The sequence below is a fragment of the Apostichopus japonicus genome, chromosome 22 (genome assembly GCF_037975245.1).
Source record: "Apostichopus japonicus isolate 1M-3 chromosome 22, ASM3797524v1, whole genome shotgun sequence".
Lineage (NCBI taxonomy): Eukaryota > Metazoa > Echinodermata > Holothuroidea > Aspidochirotida > Stichopodidae > Apostichopus > Apostichopus japonicus.
The window spans coordinates 11,524,294-11,550,643 of NC_092582.1; the positions used below are offsets into that span (position 1 = coordinate 11,524,294).

General features: G+C 37.9%; 1 protein-coding gene across 3 annotated transcripts in view; it reads right to left on the reverse strand.

Moving 5' to 3' along the window:
• The window catches only part of LOC139963516 (3-keto-steroid reductase/17-beta-hydroxysteroid dehydrogenase 7-like), a 33,889-nt gene extending 8,256 nt beyond the window's left edge, over positions 1–25,633 (reverse strand). The window contains exons 1-8 of one of the 3 annotated variants that reach the window (XM_071964349.1): positions 25,514–25,633; positions 24,823–24,953; positions 10,256–10,374; positions 8,335–8,538; positions 7,058–7,150; positions 5,818–5,935; positions 4,440–4,552; positions 942–1,122 (exon numbers count right to left, since the gene is read on the reverse strand). In XM_071964349.1, coding sequence (XP_071820450.1) covers positions 942–1,122; positions 4,440–4,552; positions 5,818–5,935; positions 7,058–7,150; positions 8,335–8,538; positions 10,256–10,374; positions 24,823–24,953; positions 25,514–25,520 — 966 coding nt within the window. In that variant the 5' untranslated portion in view covers positions 25,521–25,633. The other 2 variants (XM_071964350.1, XM_071964352.1) reach the window with 2 other exon arrangements.
• Between the last annotated feature and the right edge of the window lie 717 nt (positions 25,634–26,350).

A 26,350-nucleotide genomic window follows, 5' to 3' on the forward strand; every position in this document is an offset into this window, starting at 1 on the left:
AAGAGTGGATACAGCAATGTTATGTCAAATAAGTGATTCATTCAGAAGAGGACAGTCTCCTTAATCCAAACACAGGGACAATCAAACACTACTAGTGTACTTAAGAGATTCAGATCATACTGCCACATACTTACTAAAATAAAGATTCGATACAGCAATGTCCAGAGTACTTCATTCAGCAGAGGACAGTCTCCTTAATCCAAACACAGGGACAATCAAACACTACTAGTGTACTTAAGAGATTCAGATCATACTGCCACATACTTACTAAAATAAAGCATGGATACAGCAATGTCCAGAGTACTTCATTCAGCAGGGGACAGTCTCCTTAATCCAAACACTGGGACAATCAAACACTACTAGTGTACTTAAGAGATTCAGATCATACTGCCACATACTTACTAAAATAAAGATTGGATACAGCAATGTCCAGAGTAGTTCATTCAGCAGAGGACAGTCTCCTTAATCCAAACACAGGGACAATCAAACACTACTAGTGTACTTAAGAGATTCAGATCATACTGCCACATACTTACTAAAATAAAGATTGGATACAACAATGTCCAGAGTACTTCATTCAGCAGAGGACAGTCTCCTTAATCCAAACACAGGGACAATCAAACACTACTACTGTAGTGTACTTAAGAGATTCAGATCATACTTCCACATACTTACTAAGATGAAGATTGGATACAGCAATGTCCAGAGTAATTCATTCAGCAGAGTACAGTCTCCTTAATCCAAACACAGGGACAATTAAACACTACTAGTGTACTTAAGAGATTCAGATCATACTACCACATACTTACTAAGATGAAGATTGGATACAGCAATGTCCAGAGTAAGTCACTCAGCAGAGGACAGTCTCCAATCCAAACACAGGGACAATCAAACACTACTAGTGTACTTAAGAGATTCAGATCATACTGCCACATACTTACTAAAATAAAGATTGGATACAGTAATGTCCAGAGTAAGTCACTCAGCAGAGGGGTTGTCATTGCTGTCACAGAGAATCCAGGTGAGATCACATGACTGCGAACGCCCCGGTCTCCAAGTTTTTCGTTGACAGCGATGCTAAGGAGATTGATGGCATACTTTGAAGAGCTATATGGTTGGGCTCTGAAATTAACAAGATATTGTTGTTTCTGTCAATATTTGAAGTCAAATGGCCTTTTTTGGCTCATTTTTACTTCTTAAATTTAACAATACAATATGTTTTAGTAATATGCTTCAAATATAAATCAAATTTCATTTCATTTATTTCTTTTTTTCACAACACAGTACAATGGATAAAGTCAAATAAATAAGAATAACAGATGAAGACCCTTATGGGCTTTGCGAGTAGAACACCCTGGAAGGGAAGAGAAGGATAGAAGGAGAAGGAGAAGAAGGAGAAGATGCCAAATGTTTCAAATCATTGACATCAAAATCATATCATTCGAGAATCAAATCAGTCAAGTCATTCACAAATATGAACATTCTTTTAATTAAAGAAAATGATCTGAAGATGGCAGCAACAGAATCACACATATTTGAACTTTCATGACAAGGTTTGCTGCTTGGAGCTAAAACTGACAACTCTTAAAGCAGGATGTTTAAGTTAACTGATATTTAACTACTTAACTCGATTAAAGACAGGTTTCTGGATTAAATTTGACCTCCAGAAACATTCAAACTGTTGAATTCACCAGTTTGGACCAACACACCAAGTATGTTTAGGTCCACTGAGCAATCCTTTGTGAAATGCTATATTTACAAAGTGGTCAAATCTTCTCATCTAGTCACATGACATGAGACTTCCATCAAAATAAAAGTCTAGGGACCGTTCACTAAACAATGTTCATTTACCAAGTATTAAATTAAACTCAAACTGTACATGTTTAAAGTTACTGTGGTGGCAAACCCAATGGGTCATATGCATACACAATGCATGCACACTCCTGTATTGGGTTTTTGTACACCCCTCACAGACACCATCATGGATATAAAATCAACTTAGTTTGCCTTCAATGGACAAAAGGTGAATCTATCTGGTAAACAAAATACAATTTTGATTGATGAATTTGATATGCTATTTTTACTGAACAAAAAAAAAACTTTTTCCATCATGTAAGTAGCTTGTTTTTGAGTATTAAATACACAATTTATATGTTGTTTGTCCATTGTTCAAACAGAATAATCATCTCTATTGTATTGGTTTAATACCTTCAGGGGTATTAATCATACATGCCATTAGGGTTAAAACAGCATTTTGGAGCTAAAAACTAACCCAGAATAGAATAAACACTATATTGATTTCCTATTCTTTGTTCTTGTTTCTTTTTGACATGTTTTTGCTTTTCATGTGGGGGAGGGGTGGGGAGGGGGTGCAGGGAGGGTATTTGCAGGATTAGTGGGAATGTGTGTCTCTGTGTGTTTTCATGTCCATGTGTGATGTCATTCATTCTACAAACTACAAACATGTGAAGATCAATCATGTTATAACCAACCACAGCCTTACCTCTAATTGGTCAGTTGTGAGAAATGCATTTCTTGATAAACATGAGACTATGAATTAACATGTCAAGATCCTATGACTACATTTATTCATATCTTGCATTTATTGCATATCAGAATCACAAAATCGATGGAGAAATAGTCAATTCAGAAGAAACAAAGTAATTGCCTTAAACTCTTGATTGAATCAGTGTTTCTGCTAATGAATACAAGAAGTCATGAGGAAACCATGTTCATGATCTGATGGACATATAACTTTCAATTGTAGAAAGGAAAAACAGGTATATTCATTTTTTTGGACATTTCTTCTTCTATCAGGTGACTTTACAAATGTTGTATAATTTTGTTTCCTTTTGCAAGTCTTTCTATAAAGTCACTAACATCTATAGAGGTACCCTACAACCTTCCCTTTTTAATCAGAATTATAATGTCTCCCTAACAAACTAAAATTTACCGATTTTCGAAAGATCTTTGCGACGTTAAAAAAAAACATTGCTGTTTATAACGATACGTCTACTAAACAGGTACATCCATATAGTATGCATTACTATATATGCTGTTACAATTTTCGTACAAGCATGATTGATGTCCACATAATTAGCACCAAAACTTGATAGGGCAGGTGTGAAATGTTGGCTATACAGTTGCAACAACTACTAACACTAATGGTTATGTACTGAAGCTATTTCACAATAGTCCCCATGGACCCAGCCTGGTAGCAGTGTTTATAACTTTATATATATATATATATATATATATATATATATATATATATATATATATATATGTATATCTGTCCATACCACTTGCTACACATTCATTTCTTATGTACAGCTTGGCTTGCCTATATAAAGTGGTTGTTCTTGTGAATTGTCAGATTCTAAGCACCAAGGGTGCACTCTGTACAATCATAGCACTTGGATACGCCCTCATTGACAGTTATACAAAGCCAGTTTATACGCCTTCACACACCAGTAGAATCACTGTGGTCGAGTGGTACGGACTTCGGTCTGTGACACAAAGGTTCAGGGTTCAATTAATACTTTAGCCTGATTAGTCCCAAAAAGATGAAACTGGTTGTGAAGTGGAATTTTTCTGGTGTGTTGATCCTTATTAATTTATACAGCTTTAATGCTATTTGTCAACTGCTGACCAATATACATCACAGATGAGCATTTATCCAAACTTAGCTCAAAACTCATCAATCACAGACCTTTTGTAAATGATTAATCTCCAAATTAATTAATTATGTTTCAAGATTTGTTGACCAGATCTTGAGTGTACTGATGTAAAACAGAACTTTTAGTTCAGTGCAAATAAAGGCTGGATTAAAAAAAAGGCAACAGCTCTTCCATTTCCATATACAATACTGTCAACAAATCTATCAATCTATCGACAAAATATCCGCATTAGCCAGGAATCACTATCGGAGGAAGGACTCTGAAATTTTGCACAACATATGTTAATGACAGCAAAGTGTGTTAGTCCTTTGTAGTGTAATACTAATTTAGGTCTCCTTTTTCAACCGAACACAAATAGCCGATATACTGTAAAGCTTTAGACGTATGATACAACAATTAATGATGAGAACAAATTTAATGTCCTTGACCACCAGGAGATGGGGTTATGTAGCTCAATGACAGCCCCTCCCCAACCCCCCTCCCCTTCTCCTCGGTAGGCGAGATGATGCTGAGATGATTGGAAACATTGCTAAAACTAGTATATATAATTTTACAGAGTATACTTGCCTTCCAATCCAACAACTGTAGTGGGGTTCTACCTTGTTAGAGCTCACAAATATAAATAGGGATCCTATCTGTGGCAGATGTGGTTTTGAAGATTTACAGTAGTTATAAAAACACAACCAGCTAACTTCAAATTTAATGCAATATTGCAAACATTGTGATTATGACCGGGCAGACTAAGATTTTTAGACGAACCCATTTTTGTGTTGTAGATCATTTAAGTTGAAATGCTTCTTTCTTGCGTTACTTGATGATGTCCAGACTATCTGACTGCGGCTCGAACAAAGAATATTTTCAAGCTTTTTAACCTGAGGATTAATTAGAAATATGTGTGTCAGTTACTCAGTTTGAAACAAAAGGTGGAAGAAATAGATACAATACATATATTCAGGGATGTGCCCACGATGGGGGCCCTGCCCAGCACTAAAATTTACCACCCAGTACTGTCTTAAAAATCTTGAATCCCGCCCAGCACTATTTTCATCTAAAATCCCGACATTCCTGACAATATATTCAACATAAATTGAAAAAAAAAACTAAAAAATGTAAATTGTTAGCAAAACTGTAACTTGTGTATGTGCTTAAAAGGTACACAAGTGCCAGCATTTGGCATCTGCACCTTCAAAAATCGAAAAATTTCTCAAAGGGGGACACCCCTCCCCCTTAGACCCCTGCCCCAGGGCAATGATCAGTATACCCAGCACTCAGGAAATCCTGGGCACATCCCTGTACATTTACACTTTAATGATGATATGCTCATTAATTTGGAACTTAAAAGATAAATGCATCAAGGTATGCAAGATTTATCGACTCGAAGACTGAAGCTACGAGATAAACTTATGAGAACGTTATATATAGTGTAATATTCTTCTCTTCTTTAAGTCCTCATTCCCAAAGCCTCTCTGTGAACCCTATGAATCCCCCATCCCTTCCCCAAAGGTAGAAAACTAAAATATGGTAACTTCGCTCACAGTTTCATACCAGTCTCTGGTGTCAAGACTCAGCAATATCAATACATTTTTATTAATCGCCTTGGATACCAAATTGCAAGGATGTATCAAATTATAATCAGTGCAACACAAAACTTATCTGTGTCCTTCTAACTCAAGGGCTCCTCAATTGTTTTATATGCCCCGCTACCTGCCCAGGCTTCTACCACTAAACTTTTAAACTAGAAAACTTGTGTTTTCAGTTTAAACAAAGTTTTTTTAGAAAAGGGCAAGAAATATATATAGAAGCAATTCTCCAGAGTAGAATAAATTTGGTAATTCTTCCACTTAAATGTCACACTGCCAGCAAGAAAATTGTTAAATTTGATTATATTTATACTTAGTCTACCTATCATGGATGAAAATAAAATAATAATTACACAATTATGGCTGCAAGTCAAGATATCCACAGGAAGGGTTAAACCATTAGAAATTGTTGATATCCTTTGACATTCTGATACATGCGCTCCATGCTCTCCAATTGAATCATCCAAGCCATCAATAAATCAACCAATAGACGTGGCTGATATGATTGGTAAATTGAAAAACTGTGACATACAGTGGGTCAATTAATCAAAACTCACCAAGTGGAAATGGCCGTACAGGTTGGTGGCAAATATTAACTTCAGTCCATCCTCAGTATCACCGTCGACCATTTGGATCAGACCCTCCCCTGTACTAACTGCATCTCTTATATATGAGCTATATATAAAAACAAAAGAGAAGAAGTGGATTAAATTTGGTAAAAGCATTTGTTTCACCAATTAATAAAAGAATTCCCTCAAATTGCTTGTTTGACACAGAAAAAAGAAGAAGTGATTAAGTACATCTGCATTATGCAGTGGGTTAAAAACTTATACTGATGGTACTTTTACAATAAAGGGAAACTAAGTTTTTAGTTCCAAGGTTTGAATTTTTTAATATGACTGTACCTGTTGATGGTAGAAGAAGTGACATCGTCATAGCAATTAAAACTGAGAATATCTGCTTTTTATTTTCCCCTGTAAAATCTACGTATCATTCATTCACATCTACTATAAGCTCATTACCAAAACTTTGCATAATTTATACCAATTAGCCTTGAACTCAAAAAATATTGTGTTTTAAACAAAGATCACAGATTGATCACATTCCAATAGGTATTATCATCAACTTAGGAACATTTACTCTGATGAGAGCTCAGTGTACATCAGACAACACAATCTGATTGTATTCATGGAGTAAGGTACAGTACTCCAGTACAGTAGCTGGGCTTCGTGGTAAAAATAAACAAGTCACCTTCAATAAACCATGTGAAGTGTAATGAAAAAGATCTTGAAATGGTATTTTCACCTACAGTGCGCAGTGTGGAATATTTTTGGGACTTTCTTTTACAACTGGAACGATCCATACAAATTTGGAAACTATGCCTCTAGACTAGACTTCTAAGTCAATGTACACTAAAGTGATACATGAATGGCAAAAAATCAAAAAAAGATTAACTTTCTGCACCTAAATGGATGGGATATTTGTACATCATATCCATGATCATTGCAGATAAGATTCATATTAAGGTTTCCTGCTCAATCAGTATAACAACATTTGTCAACATATTCTGGCAAATTTTAGTCTGGGCATCAGTTTGTGACTATTTTAAAAGTAAACAGTTCAGGGAGATACTATATCTTTCAACATAACAACAGATCTTACTAGTTTCAGCTGTATAGTTATTTAAAAACATCTGTGAAGAATACTTTTGCAGTGCATTACAACATGGCTCAAGGCCGGACAAACATAACTCTATTGTCGTTGGATTTATAAACCTCAAAAATTAGAATTACTTACGGGTGGAAGAGAAGCCAAGGCAGGTGACTCCAATCTATGGATGTGGAGGGCATAGTTCCAGCATTAAGATACAGGTAATCTATACTGCTGTACCTGGAAAGAAAAAAAAACCCAATGTCATTATTCTTTAAAACTGCATGGTTGAACCAAACCACAACAGTGCCTTCTGTAGATTCAAAGGCATACTGTACGTGGATATCTTTCATTTTCAGAAAATACGTAAATAATAATAATAAATAATATGTAGGTGTTTACAGCAAAATCAGAAAATTGAAGACAAATTGATAAAAAAAATATATCTGTTGCCTTCTTTGATACAGTTGGGTTGTTGTTTTCCTCTTAAAGGGAGTGAAGACTAGCGCACAAAGAAACTTCTGATGCCGGAAATCTGACCTAGTTTCGAATGAGGTGTAACAAAAGTGTTAGACACCACCATCGATCCCAGAAAATACACACACAGCTTGCTACCGTCGGTAATTAGACACTGGTGTACTGTACAGTCAATACATACAGCTTCTGTCAATACCCACAACACAGTGTACATAGCAGCGATGGACATCTCAGCAGGGAGTTGTTATAGAACTCCCTGATCTCAGGTCTAGATAAAAGATAACAAGGTATCACATTTCATTACTGTCTGCATTTTGTAGCTACAAGAAGAAAACTTCACTTGCAAGCAACGAGAAGTTAACTTTTTCAGAGGGCGGCGCGCTGTTTGGGGCGAGTCTTCAATGCCTTTAAATACAAAAAGAAGGACAAAGCCCAACTTATCAGGACTTTAAAATTGAGAGTGAAAGATCCAAAACATTATTGTACACATTTACACAGGGCTCAGTATCTGTAAAACTTCACCAATCAAAAATAGGAGTGTTAGCTCAGTGGTTAACGCCGGTGCCTTCCAATCATAAGGTCCCGAGTTCCAGTCACTCCAAGATTAATGTATGTTGTCCACTTACAGAATTGTTGACAATTGACAATTCATCATCATGGATGTTAAAATATGAATCTAAGAGACTGACCTTGGTCAGCTTGCGGCTATGATAAGCCAATGATGGCTTCTTCGGGAGTTCCTGCTTGCAGGGGGATCTAACATACATACATACATATATATTGTACTGTACTGTACATACATACAAACTTCTTATTCGTTCCTATTACACCTTAAAGTCTTTACAGTAATCTTGAGATGAACTCTGGGAAATTTCTGTTAAAAAAGTTGACTTCACAAGAGGCTCTGAACACCCTCAATGAGATCAACAAAGGATATAAATACAAACCTTTTTTGCAATTCTTTTGCAGCTCGATTGACACTGGATACACTGCTAGTATCTAGCTGTACAATATCAACTACCGCAGCAGGGAAATCAACCTTCAACTTTTCTTTTGCCACTTCTGCTTTGGAGACATTACGACAAGCTAGACAGATAGTGAGATAAATTTCTAGAGATAACAGCCTCTGAGCTAAGGCAAGTCCCACACCCCTGTAAAAAGACAAAAAGATGTACAAATTATGTTTGGTCTGAGTTGTCATTACAGCCTATGTCATATAAAGTTGATCACTCCCCTAATACAAGTGATAAATGTCTGTAGTTAGGATAACCAAGTTCAAATCACTCCAAGATTAATGTAGGTCGTCCAGTTACAGAGTTGTTGACAATTGACAATTCATAATCATGGACGTTAAAATATGAATCTAAGAGACTGACTAAGTTAGTAAGTAGGTTAGTAAGTTAGTTGACATTGACAAAGTCCAATATTTACAAATTAGACTGGTGCTATGTATGTAACAATTACTGTAGGCCTAGTAAAAATTCTGCAATCTACTACCCTAGGCAGTAGATTGAGGTAGTTAAACTGAAAAAAAATCAAAGCATTTGAAGTTTGCATTATATAATTAGTCTAATGTTGACTATTTAAATTGGATTTAGGATTAAGAAGCTGTGAGCTTCTTGCCTTGTCTGCATACTTTGAAGGAGCCTGTGACATAGGCCTACATTAGACTGGCTGTTATTGTTAGATGGATGCTGGTGAACGCAAAGAGTTGGATAGGGCTAGACTAAATCCCAGATAAGGTACTGTATGGGCCTAAATGCCTAGGCCGAAATGCAGCTCTAGGCTACGTGTAAAACATAATGCTGTCATATTATACAGCACACTAGTTGTGCGAAACTTAGAAGATATTGCATTACGAATTTCCACCGGTTATAACGACAATTTCACGTTTCTTCAGATTTCCATTCATTCTGCTTATTGATTTGGTCGAGTGATTTTTAGATGAAGGGGGCTAGCAAACAGTTCTTTTGAAATTTGTGATATTAATTAATTTATGTGATTCGAAGTCCATACTACAACTTGGTAACACGCGTCTAACAGGACTACCATACGTGGTCACACGACTTACAAGGGCAAAGGTACATTCATGTCACTTATCGCATTGTGTAATGCCAGTAATGGCCAAGTGATCTCGGAATTATTACAATTTTTCATATGCCAAGACCACGCTTGAATTCCCATTTTTTTTATATCTATGGGCAAATCTCAAATACGTACCTCCCACACAAGGGCGGCGGAAGCACTTTTAATCTGGGGGGGCACCGACATCAAAGGGCACTTTTCAGAAATTCGATTGGATGCAGCCTTATATTTAGTACGGTACCCCTTATAACTCTTATTGTATTATCTTATTTGCGTATACACATCACTCCATCAACGCCCCCCCCCCCCCCTCAAGGAAAATATGCATACTAGCACTGCAATATCCAATGTGCAAAACAAGGAACAAGTTTTCTTTTGAGACAAAATGAGGTGAAATCATGTTAGATTCTAATGTAGGAATCTTCCGAATTAGAGTTTATTTCTTGTTAATATCTTAACAAATTTTTCCATTCGAAATAGCTTTGAGTTTGACCCACAGAAATTCGTTAAAAGTCAGGGGCGTAGCCAGGATTTGCAAAGTTGTATGCACGACTATCTGAGCGGAGCGCCACCATCAGTTGGCGCGGAGCGTACAAGAAAATTTTTGGTTATACAAACCCCTCAGATGGCCGGAAACGGCCCTTCCCGAGTGTTCATTCTGGTTCCCTGGCCTCTTGCTAACTTGAGACACCTCAATTTTTATGTCGAAAAAGGGCACATTTTTAACCTGAGAAAAAGTGGGGGGGCACGTGCCCCCTGTGCCCCCCGGTTCCGCCGCCCTTGCTCCCACATGATTTTCTCTGATGGCCCAAGCGCGCCCATTGCAATAATTGAGGCATGCTACAACTTCTTCCACGGATACTGACTTCAAAGTTGGTAAGACAAAAAAGAGACCGAAATTTCTGAAATTGGATACATCTTTGGGTTAATATCACCGATTGGTATTGATCGGCGATACATTTAAAACTTTGAGTCAATACTGGTTATCAGAGGATAATGAGACCGTCGTTTTCACGTATTATGATTACGTCCATCAACATAACACACTTGCACACAAGATTAGTGTCTGGAGGGCCCAAATATCAATTGGACAGCCAGCGAGATCAGCGGTTTCTGTGAACACTTCAGGCAAGGGTTCGGGTTGTACCTGCATCTCTTTAATAAAGGGTAATGACAAAGATTTAAACCCAGCACTGGTCGGCAAACATTGCCGAAAGTATCGCAAATTAATCAGAACAAGGTAATGATGGCCGACCACACCATAATGGTAATAAACAGTGGCGGAGCGTCCATACAGTCAGGGGGCGGCCCCTGACGGACTCAAATGGACTGCTGGCGCCCTTTTCAGCTTTTTACCACTTTTTACTTATTCGTGATTATTGACTTTTTTATTGCGCTCTCATCTACCTATTTACAATTGACACATTGTTTTGGCGATGACACCTATTTATTCTTCGTTTATCTGCAAATTAGCAAGGCCCGGAAAGGGTCATTTCCGGCAATCTAGGGAGTATCTTTACTCAAAAATTTCGGTACGCTCCGCGCCAACTCGTGGTGGCGCTCCGCTCAGATAGTGCCGTAAGCGCCCTTACAGACCATTCTCCCCCCCCCTTGACCAATACCCCTAGCTCCGCCACTGATAATATAGTAAACTAAACTACGGCACCGGCTGAGGTCAAATTGCCTTGAAATTGTTATAATAGAACACATCCAATTTTTAAACCAACATAGGAATATAAACCACAAGAACATGTTCACGTTGGTTCAAGTTAAGGTTCAGGTTCAAGTTAAGTTCAGGTTCACGTTGTTCAAGTTAAAGGCATTAATGTAATCATATCAGTAAAGACATGACCTTCGTCATATATATATATATATATATATATATATATATATATATATATTTTCATTTTAAATTGAATTTCATTTTAGTCCGGAATTTTTCAACAACTTTTGCCCGAAGTTAGAGTCCCCTGCTTTTGGGGGTGGGGTGGGGGTCTGCACCCGACCACCCCTCCCCGCCTCTTACGTCTATGAGCTAATGGATAAGCTAACGAAAGTCGTGACCAACGAATTTGGTTGTACGTTATTTAACGTGAAAGAGAATATATACCATAACGAACTTTATTTTTGATATTTGTCTTCCAGCAAACAGTTCAGGTATATGTGCAACGTGTCGACTGAAATATAAATAGACATAATCCTCCAAAGTGTTCAACTTTGGCATACTATCAAGCTTTGACCGGAAATTGATACTTTCCGTAAACTATTTATCATAAACCAGTAATGGAGGAAATTCGTGCCAGGTTTTATATAAGTTCTCAGCGGGAGTCTCCTGCATGTTTACGTGTGAAAATACAAGGGGGTTATAAATTATATTGGGGCCGTTATCGGTGTTCATGTTGTATGAGGTGAAAGTTGTTATATACTCAAATTGAGTTTACATGCAGACATGCCACGGTTTCAAAAGTATCATATCTATAGTCCAAACCACAACGCCTGGAGTTAGTTCTAGTATTAGCTCCAACAAATGGCATATGTCATGAATGCTCAATCAGAAATAACTGAACGTTAAGATGGAAATGCAATCCGTCTTAGTTAGCAAGCTTACTGAGAATTTAACCAAAAGAACAGTTGTCAGATGCATGAGTAAGTAACTATATCTTCAACTTACATAACACATTGTTTCTATAGTCGAATATTCGGCAACAGTCATAAAAATTTAGAAAAGAGCAAAAAACAACGCACCCATACAAAAACACTACACATGATCAATAAAACCAAACATATCGTGATATCTTGTAACCGGGACACCGTCAACCTCTTGTAGTCCTCTTATATCAGGACTGTGATCATGTGATCATGATGGTTATCTGCATATAAAAGCCTGTAATGTAACTCAGTAATACTGATTTTTGTTTTATTATAGCGAAAGTGCAGAACAAACCAATTGTGACAAAAATTTCTGTTAATCGACTTGGATAAGCTTATTATTTCAAACCTCAACTAAAAATATGATGATTCAAGCTAACAAATATATATATATATATAGAAAAAAAAAACTCAGAGAGTAAAAGCAGTTGTAAAAAACATTCATTAAAGTGGCTTGGATAATCCGTATAAAACATTAATTTACAGTAACGCACGATTTTAGTTAAATTGCTTGAAACCCCCCCCCCCCCCCCGGATGCATAAACATTTTCAACTATATAAATTGCAAACCTAAGATCACAATCAAGTTTCGAAAAGTTGTAGAGACAAACATAAACTCAAACTATATAGAGGTATGTTCAAGATCAGACTTTCTCAGGTCTAGTTTATGTTCAGATACATTTGAAACATGAAACCTGCGGCAACAGAACAAGATCTTGATTTATGTCTTATGTTCATGTTGGACTGAGTGAATTGTTCATTAACCTCTATATCACATATATGGTTAATGGTAATGGATGGGATTTATCCTTTTCCTCTTAATAGTTCTCTAGCTGTGACCACGATGGAAAGAATTATGGACGGAATTCAGTTTAATAACAAAGAACATAAAAACAAGCTCGTAAATGGTAAACATTAGTGTAATGAAGAGGCCTTTATGGTCGATGAAGCCGTATGTTTGTGATATACAGAACAGTTGAATGTAACACTGAAATTTACTCCTCGTTTAACCAGCTGGTGATAAGTTAGCAGCTGTTCATCTCAACATCATGTGCACATACACAGCCAGGCGCGGATCGAGGGTGGGGCATGGGGAGGGGTTCACCCCCTGCAAAACTATGCAGTATATTCAAGTCTGTTATAACTGAGGAAAACTCTGTTTTATTTTAATTTTAAAATCAACCATTCTTACCGAATCACCGCCAAATTCAAAACAAATATATTTGTGTACACTTAGCGATCCTGAACTCTGATAACGTTTCTAAACAAAGTTATATATAATATCTTAACGCTGTATACCGATTTTGTTTTACTTAAAAGTATGCTGTATTGGCCCCAAATATGCTAGATATTCAAATATGGTCACCTTTGGTCAAAATTCTTAAACTGTTTTAATTAAAACCTTCGAGGAAATTTCCCTCACTAACACATGTAGTCAGTGGCGGCGGAACCGGGGGGGGGGGGGGGGGTGGGGGGCTTGGGGGGGTTCAGCCCCCAATGAAAAAGTTGAGGGGGCAAATACATGATAAGCCCCCCCAATATTTACCAAGGCTCCGAAACGTGCATCTGCCCATTTTTCAATGCATACTTGTCGATCTGTCCGATGCACACGTATACTATATAGGTGTAATAATTTTAGTAATTGCTGGGGCACCCTCGGCCCGTCCCCTGGCTATAGACCACATTGTCACCCCAACCGCGTCTTCACGCCCCGTGAAAAGTGGAAGCAGTGAGTGTGAGTACCGGTAAGCGTAACACAACTTCGTCTTAGGCCAATGACTTGCCTCATTTCAGCCAGTTCTCCAACATCCCCTTACTTAGCAGCGGAGCCTCCATAAATACAGTCAGGGGCAGATGCCCCCCCCCTTGACGGACTCAAATGGTCAGCTTTTCACTACTTTTTATTTATTCGCGATTATTGACTATTTTATTGCGCTCTCATATACCTCTTGACATTTGTCATATTCTGTTGGTGTAATTTTCCGACAAAATGGCGACGACACCTATTTATTCTCCGTTTATCTGCAAATTAGCAAGGCCCGGAAAGGGTCATTTCCTGCAATCTAGGGAGTATCTTTACTCAATTTTTTTCTGTACGCTCCGCGCCAACCTGTGGTGGCGCTCCACTTAGATAGTGTCGAAAGCGCCCCTACAGACCATTCTTGCCCCCCCCCCCCCTGACCAGTACCCCTAGCTCCGCCACTGCCCTTACTACACTCAAAAACGTCTTTGCGAGTGCACTTCTAGTAATAGCTACTCTCTTAAAACACCATCAAATATACAAATTACCATGTTTTTACAGACTTTTACGTGCAATCTGAGAAATTGCAAGCTTGAGACCCATATTTTAGGTCTAGATATTCGCAGTATAAAACACTCGGGAAGTGCCGTTTCCGGCCATCTGGGGGTTTGAAAAAAACCCAAAATTTGTTTCACGCTCCGCGCCAACCGATGGTGGCGCTCCGCTTAGATAGTCTCCACACATTAGCCCCCCCCCCCCCAATAATTTTCCCGTTCCGCCGCGCCTGCATGTAGTCAAGTTCCTTAAAATTGTCTGAGAACAATTTGGAGAGTAAAAACCTCCAGGAAAGTACTTTCTGAAAACTTCTAGCAACTATATAGCTTGCTATAATTTGGGGCCTATACTGACTACATTTACTTGAGGTGTTTAAGCTCAGTGGAACAGCAATTAGCTATGTATTCCCAGCAATTCGCCCGGCATGCATGGAAGTATATATGGTCCAATACCTACTTTTTATCAATGAGCTTGTTACTCAGTTTCGTGACATGTTGTCGTTATTGCCACTCAAGTATACGTCAGTGATTTGCATTTAACCTGCGGTGTTATATATTAAGGCACTACTCATTGTCCAAACCTGTCAAAGGTTTCCCCTCACCCTAATAAATAACCTTATATCTATCTTTGTCAAACATCATATGCTTGGCCTTCACTGTCACGGTAATTTAAAGCAGATTTTCTATAATGGACGGTACTACGTTTACTTTGTTTACTCACCATAATTCATCTTCAGCATCTTGTTCAAACATGTAAATTACCTCGTTAAGGTATGACGTCACGGCTAACGAACAATTAATTAACTTCCAACAGGACTGTTTACTTTTCGTCTCAAAAGGCTAACTATATAGATATGTTTGGTCAAAACCTGAGTGTCCGGAAATTGAGTTTTCTAATCATTAAAAAAAACAATTTCGGATTTGATGCAGATGACGGATAATAATCGAACGCCCTGTCATTGTGAAATAGGAGATCTTTTTCATCTCATGACAATATAATACTGTACTCCCCACTGGGATATACGTATAGGTAATTTGGGTAAATTTTTGCATCCAAGTAAGTAAAATTACGACAATTTAATCAATTTGATTGCCAAAAATGAATATAGTGGTCAAATTTGCTGACATTTTCTCTTGGGGCTAAGAAAAGGGGAAAAAAGAAAAATAATAATAACATGTCACCTTTCCAGTTTCCACCTGTGCCTAATAGAAACTACCGTATTACTACGGAAACTTTTAAGTTGCGTCAAAATGTTAACTTAGATCTGTCTGTAAATATGGTAGAAAATGTAAAGTTGAACATGAAATGAAAAATATGATGATTTATCAAACGTTGTCAACATTTACAATTCGTATAGCCAACTGATAAATTGATCACTTATTATATTTCACCGATTCAACATTTTGCAACAAAATGATTTATTACGCTCGCATCAGGATGTTATCGTTCCACCCTTTTTGCAGCATAATGGTGAACATAATGACGAACATATTGGCAGCATAATGATGAACTGAAGCAAACCTGCAGAAATATATATTAAAATTTTGAAATAACCTTCCCGTTTCGATAACTAACTGCTAAATCGATGATGAAATATAGATGGTTAAGCCCATTATATAATCGTTCCTTATACCTGCTTTTAACAGCTTGCGATATTGCTGCGATATACGTTCAATGTTCTGTATTTAACTTCCATGTGGTGAAGAGGGAAATGAAATCACTCATGCACGTATACGAATTGTAAAACGATTGGGGGTGGGGGGGGGGGGAAGAAGAAGGGGTAAACACTATTATTGAACTGGTCTCTGTTTAGAATCCCGTCTTCCAGCCATGACATTCTCTGCTCTTTTTAAAAATGTGTTAGTAACTTAAAAGTTCCTTCTTTGCTGTTTATTTCCTTAACGGTACATTGTTTAACATTAATGAGAATTAAATACTAAATTAACGAGAAGACGTGAAAAAACAAATCTACACCCACTGAAGAATATCATAATAAACAAAACATGTTACCACTTACGTCCGAGGAAGTTTATCGTCCTGATTAACGAGTCTTTCATAAGCTTACACTCTTTGTGGGGTGGGTTTTGGGAGGGGAGGGGGTTCCGAGTGTAGTAATGCACCTAGTGACAATATGCTTGCCAATGAAAACGTTGATAAAGAATCCCTTTGACTTATTCGTCCTTTAATCTAAAAGAGTAAGATTTACGCGCAAGCTGGCCACTCTCTCATGGACAATCTAATAAACACGCAATTAAAGGAATAAATTTGCAGCACTTGAGAAAAGTTGCATTCATCAAACTGACGCCTCCGTCTGTTATAGTTGTTCTTTTCAAGTGAGAGAGCAGTTGTAAATTATGCAAAGATTTGTAATTGTTAATAGCTGGCTACTTGTGATTTGGAAATGGCGTCATAAATCATTTGTACTATTTTGTATGTGTAGCTATTTATGGTCCACACTCGAGAGAGACATGAACATAGTATGTGTAGACAATAAAATATTTGACGAGCTTTCAAATATAAAGTATTTGCGGAACATATTGTCAATTTTTATGTTTGCTAAAAGGAGCAGTGAAGTACCGTTCACAGTTTGTTTGATATAAATGAGATTATTTATTACAATATTTAATATCGAGTTAATCAGTAATGTGGCCAACATTTCAACAAGGCGTTTTCACTAACAGTTGCTATGGTTATTTGAGAGAGATAAAACGAACAAGATGATCAGACGGCAGGTAGTCAACAAATTATCTATAGGCTTCATATATCAAATTGCAAAATGTCTTTGTTTGCTTGGCAATCTTTACTAAGGCTAAAAAGTCACGGTTTCCAGTGAAACAGATGTATGTACACAATATGCTGGTTTGTTACATGTTACTATGGCTGACGAAATGAGGGTCGGGATGGGGGGGGGGCTGAAGTGTATGCGTCTGAGGTCTATTAGGTACACAATATGCTGGTTTGTTACATGTTACTATGGCTGACGAAATGAGGGTCGGGATGGGGGGGGCTGAAGTGTATGCGTCTGAGGTCTATTAGGTACACAATATGCTGGTTTGTTACATGTTACTATGGCTGACGAAATGAGGGTCGGGATGGGGGGGGGGGTTGAAGTGTAAGCGTCTGAGATCTATTAGGTTCACAATATGCTGGTTTGTTACATGTTACTATGGCTGACGAAATTAGGGTGGAGATGTCGGGTGGGGGGGGGGCTGAAGTTTAGCGTCTGAGATCTATTAGGTACACAATATGCTGGTTTGTTACATGTTACTATGGCTGACGAAATGAGGGTCGAGATGGGGGGGGGGGCTGAAGTGTAAGCGTCTGAGATCTATTAGGTACACAATATGCTGGTTTGTTACATGTTACTATGGCTGACGAAATTAGGGTCGAGATGTGGGGTGGGGGTGGGGGCTGAAGTGTAAGCGTCTGAGGTATATGACGTACACAATATGCTGGTTTGTTACATGTTACTATGGCTGACGAAATGAGGGTCGGGATGGGGGAGGGGGGCAGAAGTGTAAGCGTCTGAGATCTATTAGAGGAAACCGGAAACCCGAAATAGTAAAAAATTAAGGTTGTTGCCATCTGTTTATAGCCTCGGGCATACTCGGACACATTTTATGTTACGTACGTTGAGTTATGGAAATTACTTACAATATGTCACGCTCTGCGAGAAAATTACTCAAATGAAGTACTAATTACTGATTTACATCAAAGAAAAGATTTGCTGTTCTGTTTTTGGGCCCTGAGATTCACAAGAACGGGCGCCAAATTGAAAATTCACAGAAATTTGTGAAACCACCTACGCAACGGAAGTAATTTCCGGTGGTAATGCTGACATTCCAAATAGCAGCTCCCGTGTTATAAATTGCCTAATTTGAACTGGCCAATGTCTAATCGTGAAACTCTAAAAACTGCCACTTAAATATGGAACTAGATTTAAACAAAGATGGGGTTGCAAAAGGGTACGCGACACGTGACCAGATGGACCTAGTTGAATATTAGGCCTATACATTTGAAGTCTGGCTGAGATGGTCGCCGGTCGTCTTACAATGAATGACCCTCTCTCAATAGTTCAATACACTTTGCTTGCGATAGGCTAGGAATGTAGGCCACGGTGGTCTAGTCTACTTTACCTTCTGATCTTAGTAAAAGCAGGAAGCCCATACAATATGAAAGCTTCTAATCTTATTATGGGTACACAATAATGAACTATACAGGTGACATGCAATCCCGTTTATTACACCCAACCCTTTTGCTATTCTGAATGATAATGTCGAGTGATGAAATCATTATATTCAAATGATAAGAGCAAATCCAAGATTAAACGTGATATTATGCGGGTATCTAATACCTTATTGTTATGGTTACTAGGTTACGGTATCAATTGTATCAAAACAAGGAAGTTTGTTTAAAGTTACCGTCTGCTCAATTTATGTATACTGTTTTGTTGAACATTTTGTATGTATCTTATCAGATGTTATTTGATTGTAGTGTAAACAATACAATTATTATTTATTATAATTTCAGTGTCCCCCCCCCCAACACGTTTGTCAGCAATATTGAAAGTGGGAAAGTGGTACAACATCCAAACAGACAGAACGGTTAAAGTAATATGAAATATTTTGATAGTTTAACGTTTTCTACATTTCTTGAATGTCTGTAACGAAAACGAACAATAAACCAAAAGACGCGTATACAAGGAACAGTACACTTGTTGTTTTATTTATATTGCCGGTTGTCTGTGAGAAAAGATATGATGAAAAGTACTGCGTTTCTGAAGGGGCGCGGGTCGGGCCGCTTCGAGGCGTAGTGTGGTGCGTAAGTTTGCTTTGTGAGTGCAACCACAGTGTTTCCTGAAAACTATCCGACAGCAGACAACGCTTCTTATAGTCCCGCGTCCTGTGGCGGTGACATCCCTATGTTCCGACGTCTCTATGTTCAGACGTCTCTATGTTCCGTCAATTCTTTTGGACTCTAATTTTTTTTACCAACATTTTTTCGGACCCGATTTTGTTTGGGGGGACTCAGTTTGTTTGGTCCTCCATTTTTCGGACCAAATTTTTCTTTTTGGGGGGGGGGGGGGGACTCAATTTGTTTGGGCCAACATTTTTTCTGACATGGCTTCTTTGGGGACTCAAATTTTTTGGACGCACCAAACTCTTTTCACGAAAAAAAAAGTGCCCAAAGTTTGTTATGACCCAAATAGTGATTGTCCCCAAAAAATTTTGGTCATATTTTTTTTTAGAGTCAACAAAAGTTTTGGTCCAAAATAATTTTGGTCCGAAAACATGTTGGTCAAAAACTTTTGTCAGACAAAATTACAGTAAAAAAAAAAATTGTCGGAACATAGAGACGTCGGAACACAGAGACGTCGGAATATAGAGATGTAACCGTGACAACCCCTTCCCTCTCTCTCAACCGTCTCCACCGCAGCTGCATGTTCATTGCCAACTCTAACAATTTCCTTTTGGTTCGTACTCGACACGTTAATGGTTATATATATATATAAAGAGAGAGAGAGAAAAAGTTCTCCAAAAAGGATTTTATTGGAATGAAACGCATAGTCGTATAACCTGGCTTGAATTATGCCACTGCCTATAATAGTTGACAAGACTACGTTACTCAATGTCATTCCTTGCAATAACATATACCCTCAGTCCATCACGTGCACGTAAATTATTTCACCGAGACCTTCGTGCAAACATCATGAACGTGTAAATCATGTCGGGTTATCACGATCAAATATTATCTTGCGCTTAAGACAGCTGGGTAGTTTTATATTAATTGATGTCTCATATCGTTCAGATTTTCAAACTCTGGATATTGAAATCGGTTACGACTATTATCATAACAGTTTACATAAGAGGAGCACATAGTGATGTTGTATTAGTCGATCCTTCTGGTGGATCAAATAAGCAGCACATTAAAATGTGATAGGAGTTGATTTCTTGAAAGCATGAAATGTTTTAATGTTGCAGATGGCAAAACACACGCACACACATATATATTTATATAAATATATATTTATATATATATATATATATATGCGTGTGTGTGTGTGTATGTGACGCCCTTGGCTCGTAAACATGATAACGCAAGAATGGCAAGTTGGACTGAAGTCATACTTGGTTCATAGATGCGCCATAGTGAGTAGATGAACCCTATTGATTTTGGTGCTCATCTAATGAATAATGAGGTCACGGGGTCAAATGTGAAAATCTCCAAATGCTAATAACTCCGCAACCGAAAGTCAGAATTTATTCATACTTGGTATTAATGTGTTGGTAGATAGTGGGTACATGGTAACATATGTTCAAGTTGATATTATGCATATGTATTAGGGGGCGGGGCTTAAGTTGATTTTTACTAAAATAGCTTGTCAATACGGTAACTGGACAATGAGAAGTTGGATTGAAGTCATACTTGAAACATTTATGCGCCATAGTGAGTATAAGAACCCTATTGATTTTGGTGCTCATCTAATGAACAATAATGAGGTCACAGGGTCAAACGTAAAAATCTTCAAATGCTTATAACTCCGCAACCGAAAGTCAGAGCCCCATTGATTTTGGTGCACATATCAAGAATATTAATGAGGTCACAGGGTCAAATGTAAACATTTTCAGAATTGAATCATACTCTGTGTGAAGGAGTTGGTAGATAGCGGGTACATGATAATGTATGTTCAATGTGGTATTATGAACATTTATTAGTGGGCAGGGCTTGAGTTGATTTTTGCTAAAAATAGCTTGTAAACATGGTAAGTTAACATATTTAGTAGAGAGGTCCACAGTCAGTGAAAGAACCTTGCTGATCAATTTAATCAACAATGACGAAAGCTTGGGATTATAATCTCAATTGGCAAGGAATCACAATAAGCCCATTGGCTTTCTGGTTATATAATCACACACTAACCGATATCAACCTTGGTGATCTAAATCTTTTTCAGTAGTGATACACTGCATTCGACAGTAGAGCATTACTAGCATTACGGAAATCTGCTAGGTAGATAGAACTTGCTTGAAGTTCATCAATAAAATTGATGAACTTCAAGCAAATCCTATCTACATAGCAGATTTTCGTAATGCTAATCTGATGTCGTTTACGGAGACATGGTTAACTAGCATTAATAGTGATAGAACATGTTAATATTGATGGTTTCAAACTGCTCAGGTGTGATTGGGATATGAAGGAGGCGGGCAAAAAGAAAACCCACGATCTACCAACACAACGATAGATGGTGTCATCCAAACAATACTTTCATCAAAAAAAAATATTCATGCAAACCTAACCTTGAAATTATGACTGTTTCGATCAGACCATTTTATTTACCACATGAATTCTCGCATGTACTTTATTGCACTATTTACAACCCGGATAAGTCTGTCGCTAAAGCCGGTGTTGAGGAATTCAGTGCAGCTATTCATGATCTCCAAGTGGCAGCCCCAGATGCTTTCATCTTTGTAAATGGAGATTTTAATCATGGCTCATTAAAGAGATCTGGCCCTCAATTCTACCTACATGTCAATTGTCCGACCCTTGTAAGTTGTTGGAGTTGCTATTCTTGATTTGTGCTATTCAAATGTCTAAGACGCTTACACTGCCACTCTATTCAGGACTAAACTCTGTGAAGCTGATCATAATCTCATCCTCCTAGCTGACACGTAAATACAAGCCTATCGTTCAATGTGTAAAACCATGGACGTAAAAACAGAAGTGGTCAATACAAAGCAGTGGTCTGAAGAAGGTTTGGAATGTCTGCAGGATTGCCTTGGAGAAACAGTCCTGGATGTCTTCACTGAATCCACCTTGAATGAGCTCACAGATACAATCAGTGCCTATATCCACTTTTGTGAGGACACTATTATACCAACTAAAAAGGGTTAAACGTTTTTCTTATAATAAAGCCTTGATTACCAAAGAGATTAAAGGGATCATTAACCGTAAGAAGGGGGTGTTTGGTAGAGGCAATAAAGAAGAACTGAAAGGGATACAGAAAGAATTGAATAGAGAAATTAAGAAAGAGAAACAGGTTTATAAGGAAAAGGTTGAAGATCATTTTACTGGCAATAACATGAAACGTGTATGGGACGGTTTGCGATTAATGAGTGGGTCTGTGAACGACAACAAACGTAGTGTCTTACCTAATATTTCTTTTGATTATGCTAATGCTTTGAATACATTTTACAGCCGTTTTGATTGTCATGATTTTTTCGACCAGAGTTGACAACCTCCTATGTGTAAATTCTCACAAATTCTGCACCCTTTGTAACAGTCACTGAAGAGGAAGTTCGGCATAATTTTAGAAAGATTATTCCATCTAAGGCTCATGGCCCTGATAATCTATCCCCCCCCCCCCCCCCGAGTGCTTAGAGATTGCACAAGTCAGTGAGCTGGTATTATATTTACTTACATCTTCAATATGTGTTTCACTACACAGTCCATTCCATCTATTTGGAAACAGTCATGTATCATCCCTGTGCCCAAAACAGCCAATAATCTCGTGCAGGAATGATCTTCGACCTATTGCTTTAACTGCGGTTGCCATGAAGACCTGTGAGCGTTTAGTCCTAAATTCTCTTTAAGTCTTTAATATCTTGTCGTATGGACCCATTACAATTCGCCTACAGTAAGAATTGATGTACTGAAGACGCAATATATTCATTAGACAATCTGTATTCTCACCTTGAACAAACAAAGTTTGGCAAGGTGTCGATCAGCTTGCATAATGTTTTTCGACTTCTCCTCAGCGTTCAATACCATTCAGCCATTCATTCTAGCTGAAAAACTTTCTTATATGGAGGGTTTACTTAAATCACTCGTAGGGTGGGTTTTAAACTATCTTAACAACTGCTCGCAGTATGTTCAACTAGGAGATAACGTTCATTCCGATATGACTCATTGCAGTACTGGTGCCCCACAGGTTACAGTTCTAGCACTATTTCTGTTTACTGTCTACACATCTGAAATTCATTCAACAAACCCTAACTGTCCCTTAGTGAAATTAGCTGATGGCACTGCCCTTATTGGTTTGGTTTCTGATGGCAACCATAACATGTACCTTGAACAGATTAGCAGATTTGTAGATTATTGAGATGAAAACTATTTGGAATTAAATGTAACTAAAACCAAAGAGATTATAATTGATTTTAGAACTAGACATACAGTAAGGTATTAGCAAACGATGTGATAATTTAAGGTAGTATTGTTGAAATGGTTAGTAGTTACAAATATTTAGGGGTTTATAATTGATGATAAATTAAATTGGGGTGAACACATAGATTATGTTGAAAAACGGCCAAAACCAAGATTATACTGCTTACGTAAGCTGAATTCTTCTAATATAGATCCAGATATTCTCGCCATCTTCTATAACTCCATTATCTGTGGTGTGTGGACCTATTGAATTACTTGCTGGGGAGGTAATGCAGGAAGAACCAGCATAAAGGTTCTGGATGTTGTTATTAAACGTGCTGGTAAAATTATTAGGAAAAGTCTGCTGTCAGTGGCCTCTGTCTACGAGAATTGTATACGAGACAAGCTGCTGTCCGTGTGGAAAGATCTCAGTCACCCATTGCACAATCATCTAACCAGCCGCATCATTGCTCGTAGCGGTAGATTGAGGTTGCTGACGTCACACACATATATAGACATCGTTCTTTGTTTATAGGCACTGCCATTGATGTTCACAACAAGAACTTCACGAGGTGGCCGGGGGGGGGGGGGGTTGGCCGTCCCACTTAGTGCGCCGTTGGATCTAGTTAGTGCATACTTTGTTTAGACTGCATATAACTGTTGTATATTATCATTCGTTGTATCAATGTTCTTTGTATTTTGTACCATATTCATTGTATTGCTCACCGCAGATACGTAATTTCCTTCTGGGATTCAATAAAGTTGACTATCTATCTATCTACTATCTGTTTATCTAGAGCCGTTGGTCACCCCTTGAACACACAGACAGACCTCTTAGATTACTCTTGCAGTGAGGTCAACAGCTCAACTTTTACCTTAATGAAAGTACTTTTCACCACCAACATGCATTTAACATCTTAATTCGGCAGCTCCTAACTACAATTTGACATCATACAGCTCACTTCAGTAGAGCTGCATACGTACCTTCTTGGTAGGGATTATCTCAAACTTCTGTACATGTGTACATTGAAATGCTTTCAAGTTCATTACAATATGCAATCATGCCTTTAAGCAGGAAAATTGAAACATGTTGCGGATACTCGACCTGAACAGATTATTCTTAACATGGGTTGACCATGTAAATTTTATATCAATTGGGCATAAACATATACTGCTTACAAGTCTCAATATATCAATGTTTACAAACATGTTATTGTATATATAAAATTCATCTGAAATCATGATATGATAAAATAAAAATACTTACCCATGTACATACCATCATGTTAGCAACTGCTATGTTGACCAATGATCTCCTGCATTCAGGTATGTTGACACTGCATTTGGCTAAAACAGCAACCACTGGCACTTTTCTGAAGAACTGACAAGATGACTGAGCTTTAAATTAGGTGTGGAAAACAAAATACAAGTATTCTTGAAAATTGAAATGAATATAAGAGGTTCATAATCAGAGCTTACATAACATAAATTATAGGCCTATACAGACCTTTCATTATTCTTTTTTTGTAATATGAGTATTGTACTTCCAAGTCCTGGTTTGTTTGAAATTTTCGCCGGGGATACTCAAAGACCTTGGGAAATCCACTTATAATTTTCAAGAGGTGATTCCCTTCAACCTATAATTGTTCAGGCCACATGTTTGATAGTTAAAGATTGTTTAAGAATCATCCAAGTTAACAGCATAGTTGAAACGTCTTTCAAAAGTAAAATTACTCTCCTGTCAACTAAGGGGGAATCTGCGATGTGGCCGGGACACCTCAAATGTTATATTTGAAGGGATTGGGGAAATCCTTCCCATGAACTAATGTAGGCATAGTGTGTTTGAGTAAAACTCGTCAAAAAGATCCCCCAACTTTGTATGCACACATTTCGATACACTGCTGATTATTCATGTCAACAGAATATTTTGGATAGGTTGGAGCTAAATTGTCACTTACCCCACATCCCATCTCTCTACAACACTATGACAGCTGTGTTTGGCTCCATTTCAATGAGAGGTACAAGAGAATCTTTGTTGATCTCTCTGCTTCATCCTCTTTATCCACAAGTACCACATCTTTAGTGATAACATAAATGAAAGAAAATATTGATATCAGCCTAGTATTTGTAACAACAAAGTGGCTATTCTTACGACTAGTCGTAACAATAATTCCCTTTTGCGCATGCGCAGTTGCTATTTTTACGACTAGGAGTACTATTTTTACGACCAGGAGTAACAATAATTTCCGGTTAGGGTTAGGTTTAGGGTTGGATTGAGGGTTAGAGTTAGGGTTACCCCTACTTCATGCGCAGTTGCTTTATTTACTTTGAATTCGCCGATGTCGTAAGAATAGTTTATATAATTGTTACTAGTCGTAAGAATAGCCACGGCCTTGTAACAAACTTGTTTACGCCATTGTTTGGTTTTAACCATGCATATTAAGTGCGGCTAACACTAATGTTACCTGTGGAATTGTATACCTAACCCCCCCCCCCCACCGCAAATACGTGCTAGCTACTACTAGCTGCTACTAACTATAGTCAGTATTGCGAAGTTCGGAACACTGCGAAGTTCGGACACCCTTAAGAAATAAACGATTTCACCATGACAACCTACAGGAAGAGCCAAATTTCACCAAAAAGTACGAAGCTACAGTTATTTTCTCTCCAAAATGACCCGTGTGCAAGCAAGCACTTACATATTTGTCAATAAAAGGAAGTTATAGTTTTGGGGTGTTTAATATGCTTAGGTGTCCGAACTACGCAGTGTCCATGTTAAGTACTACTAGCGCTAC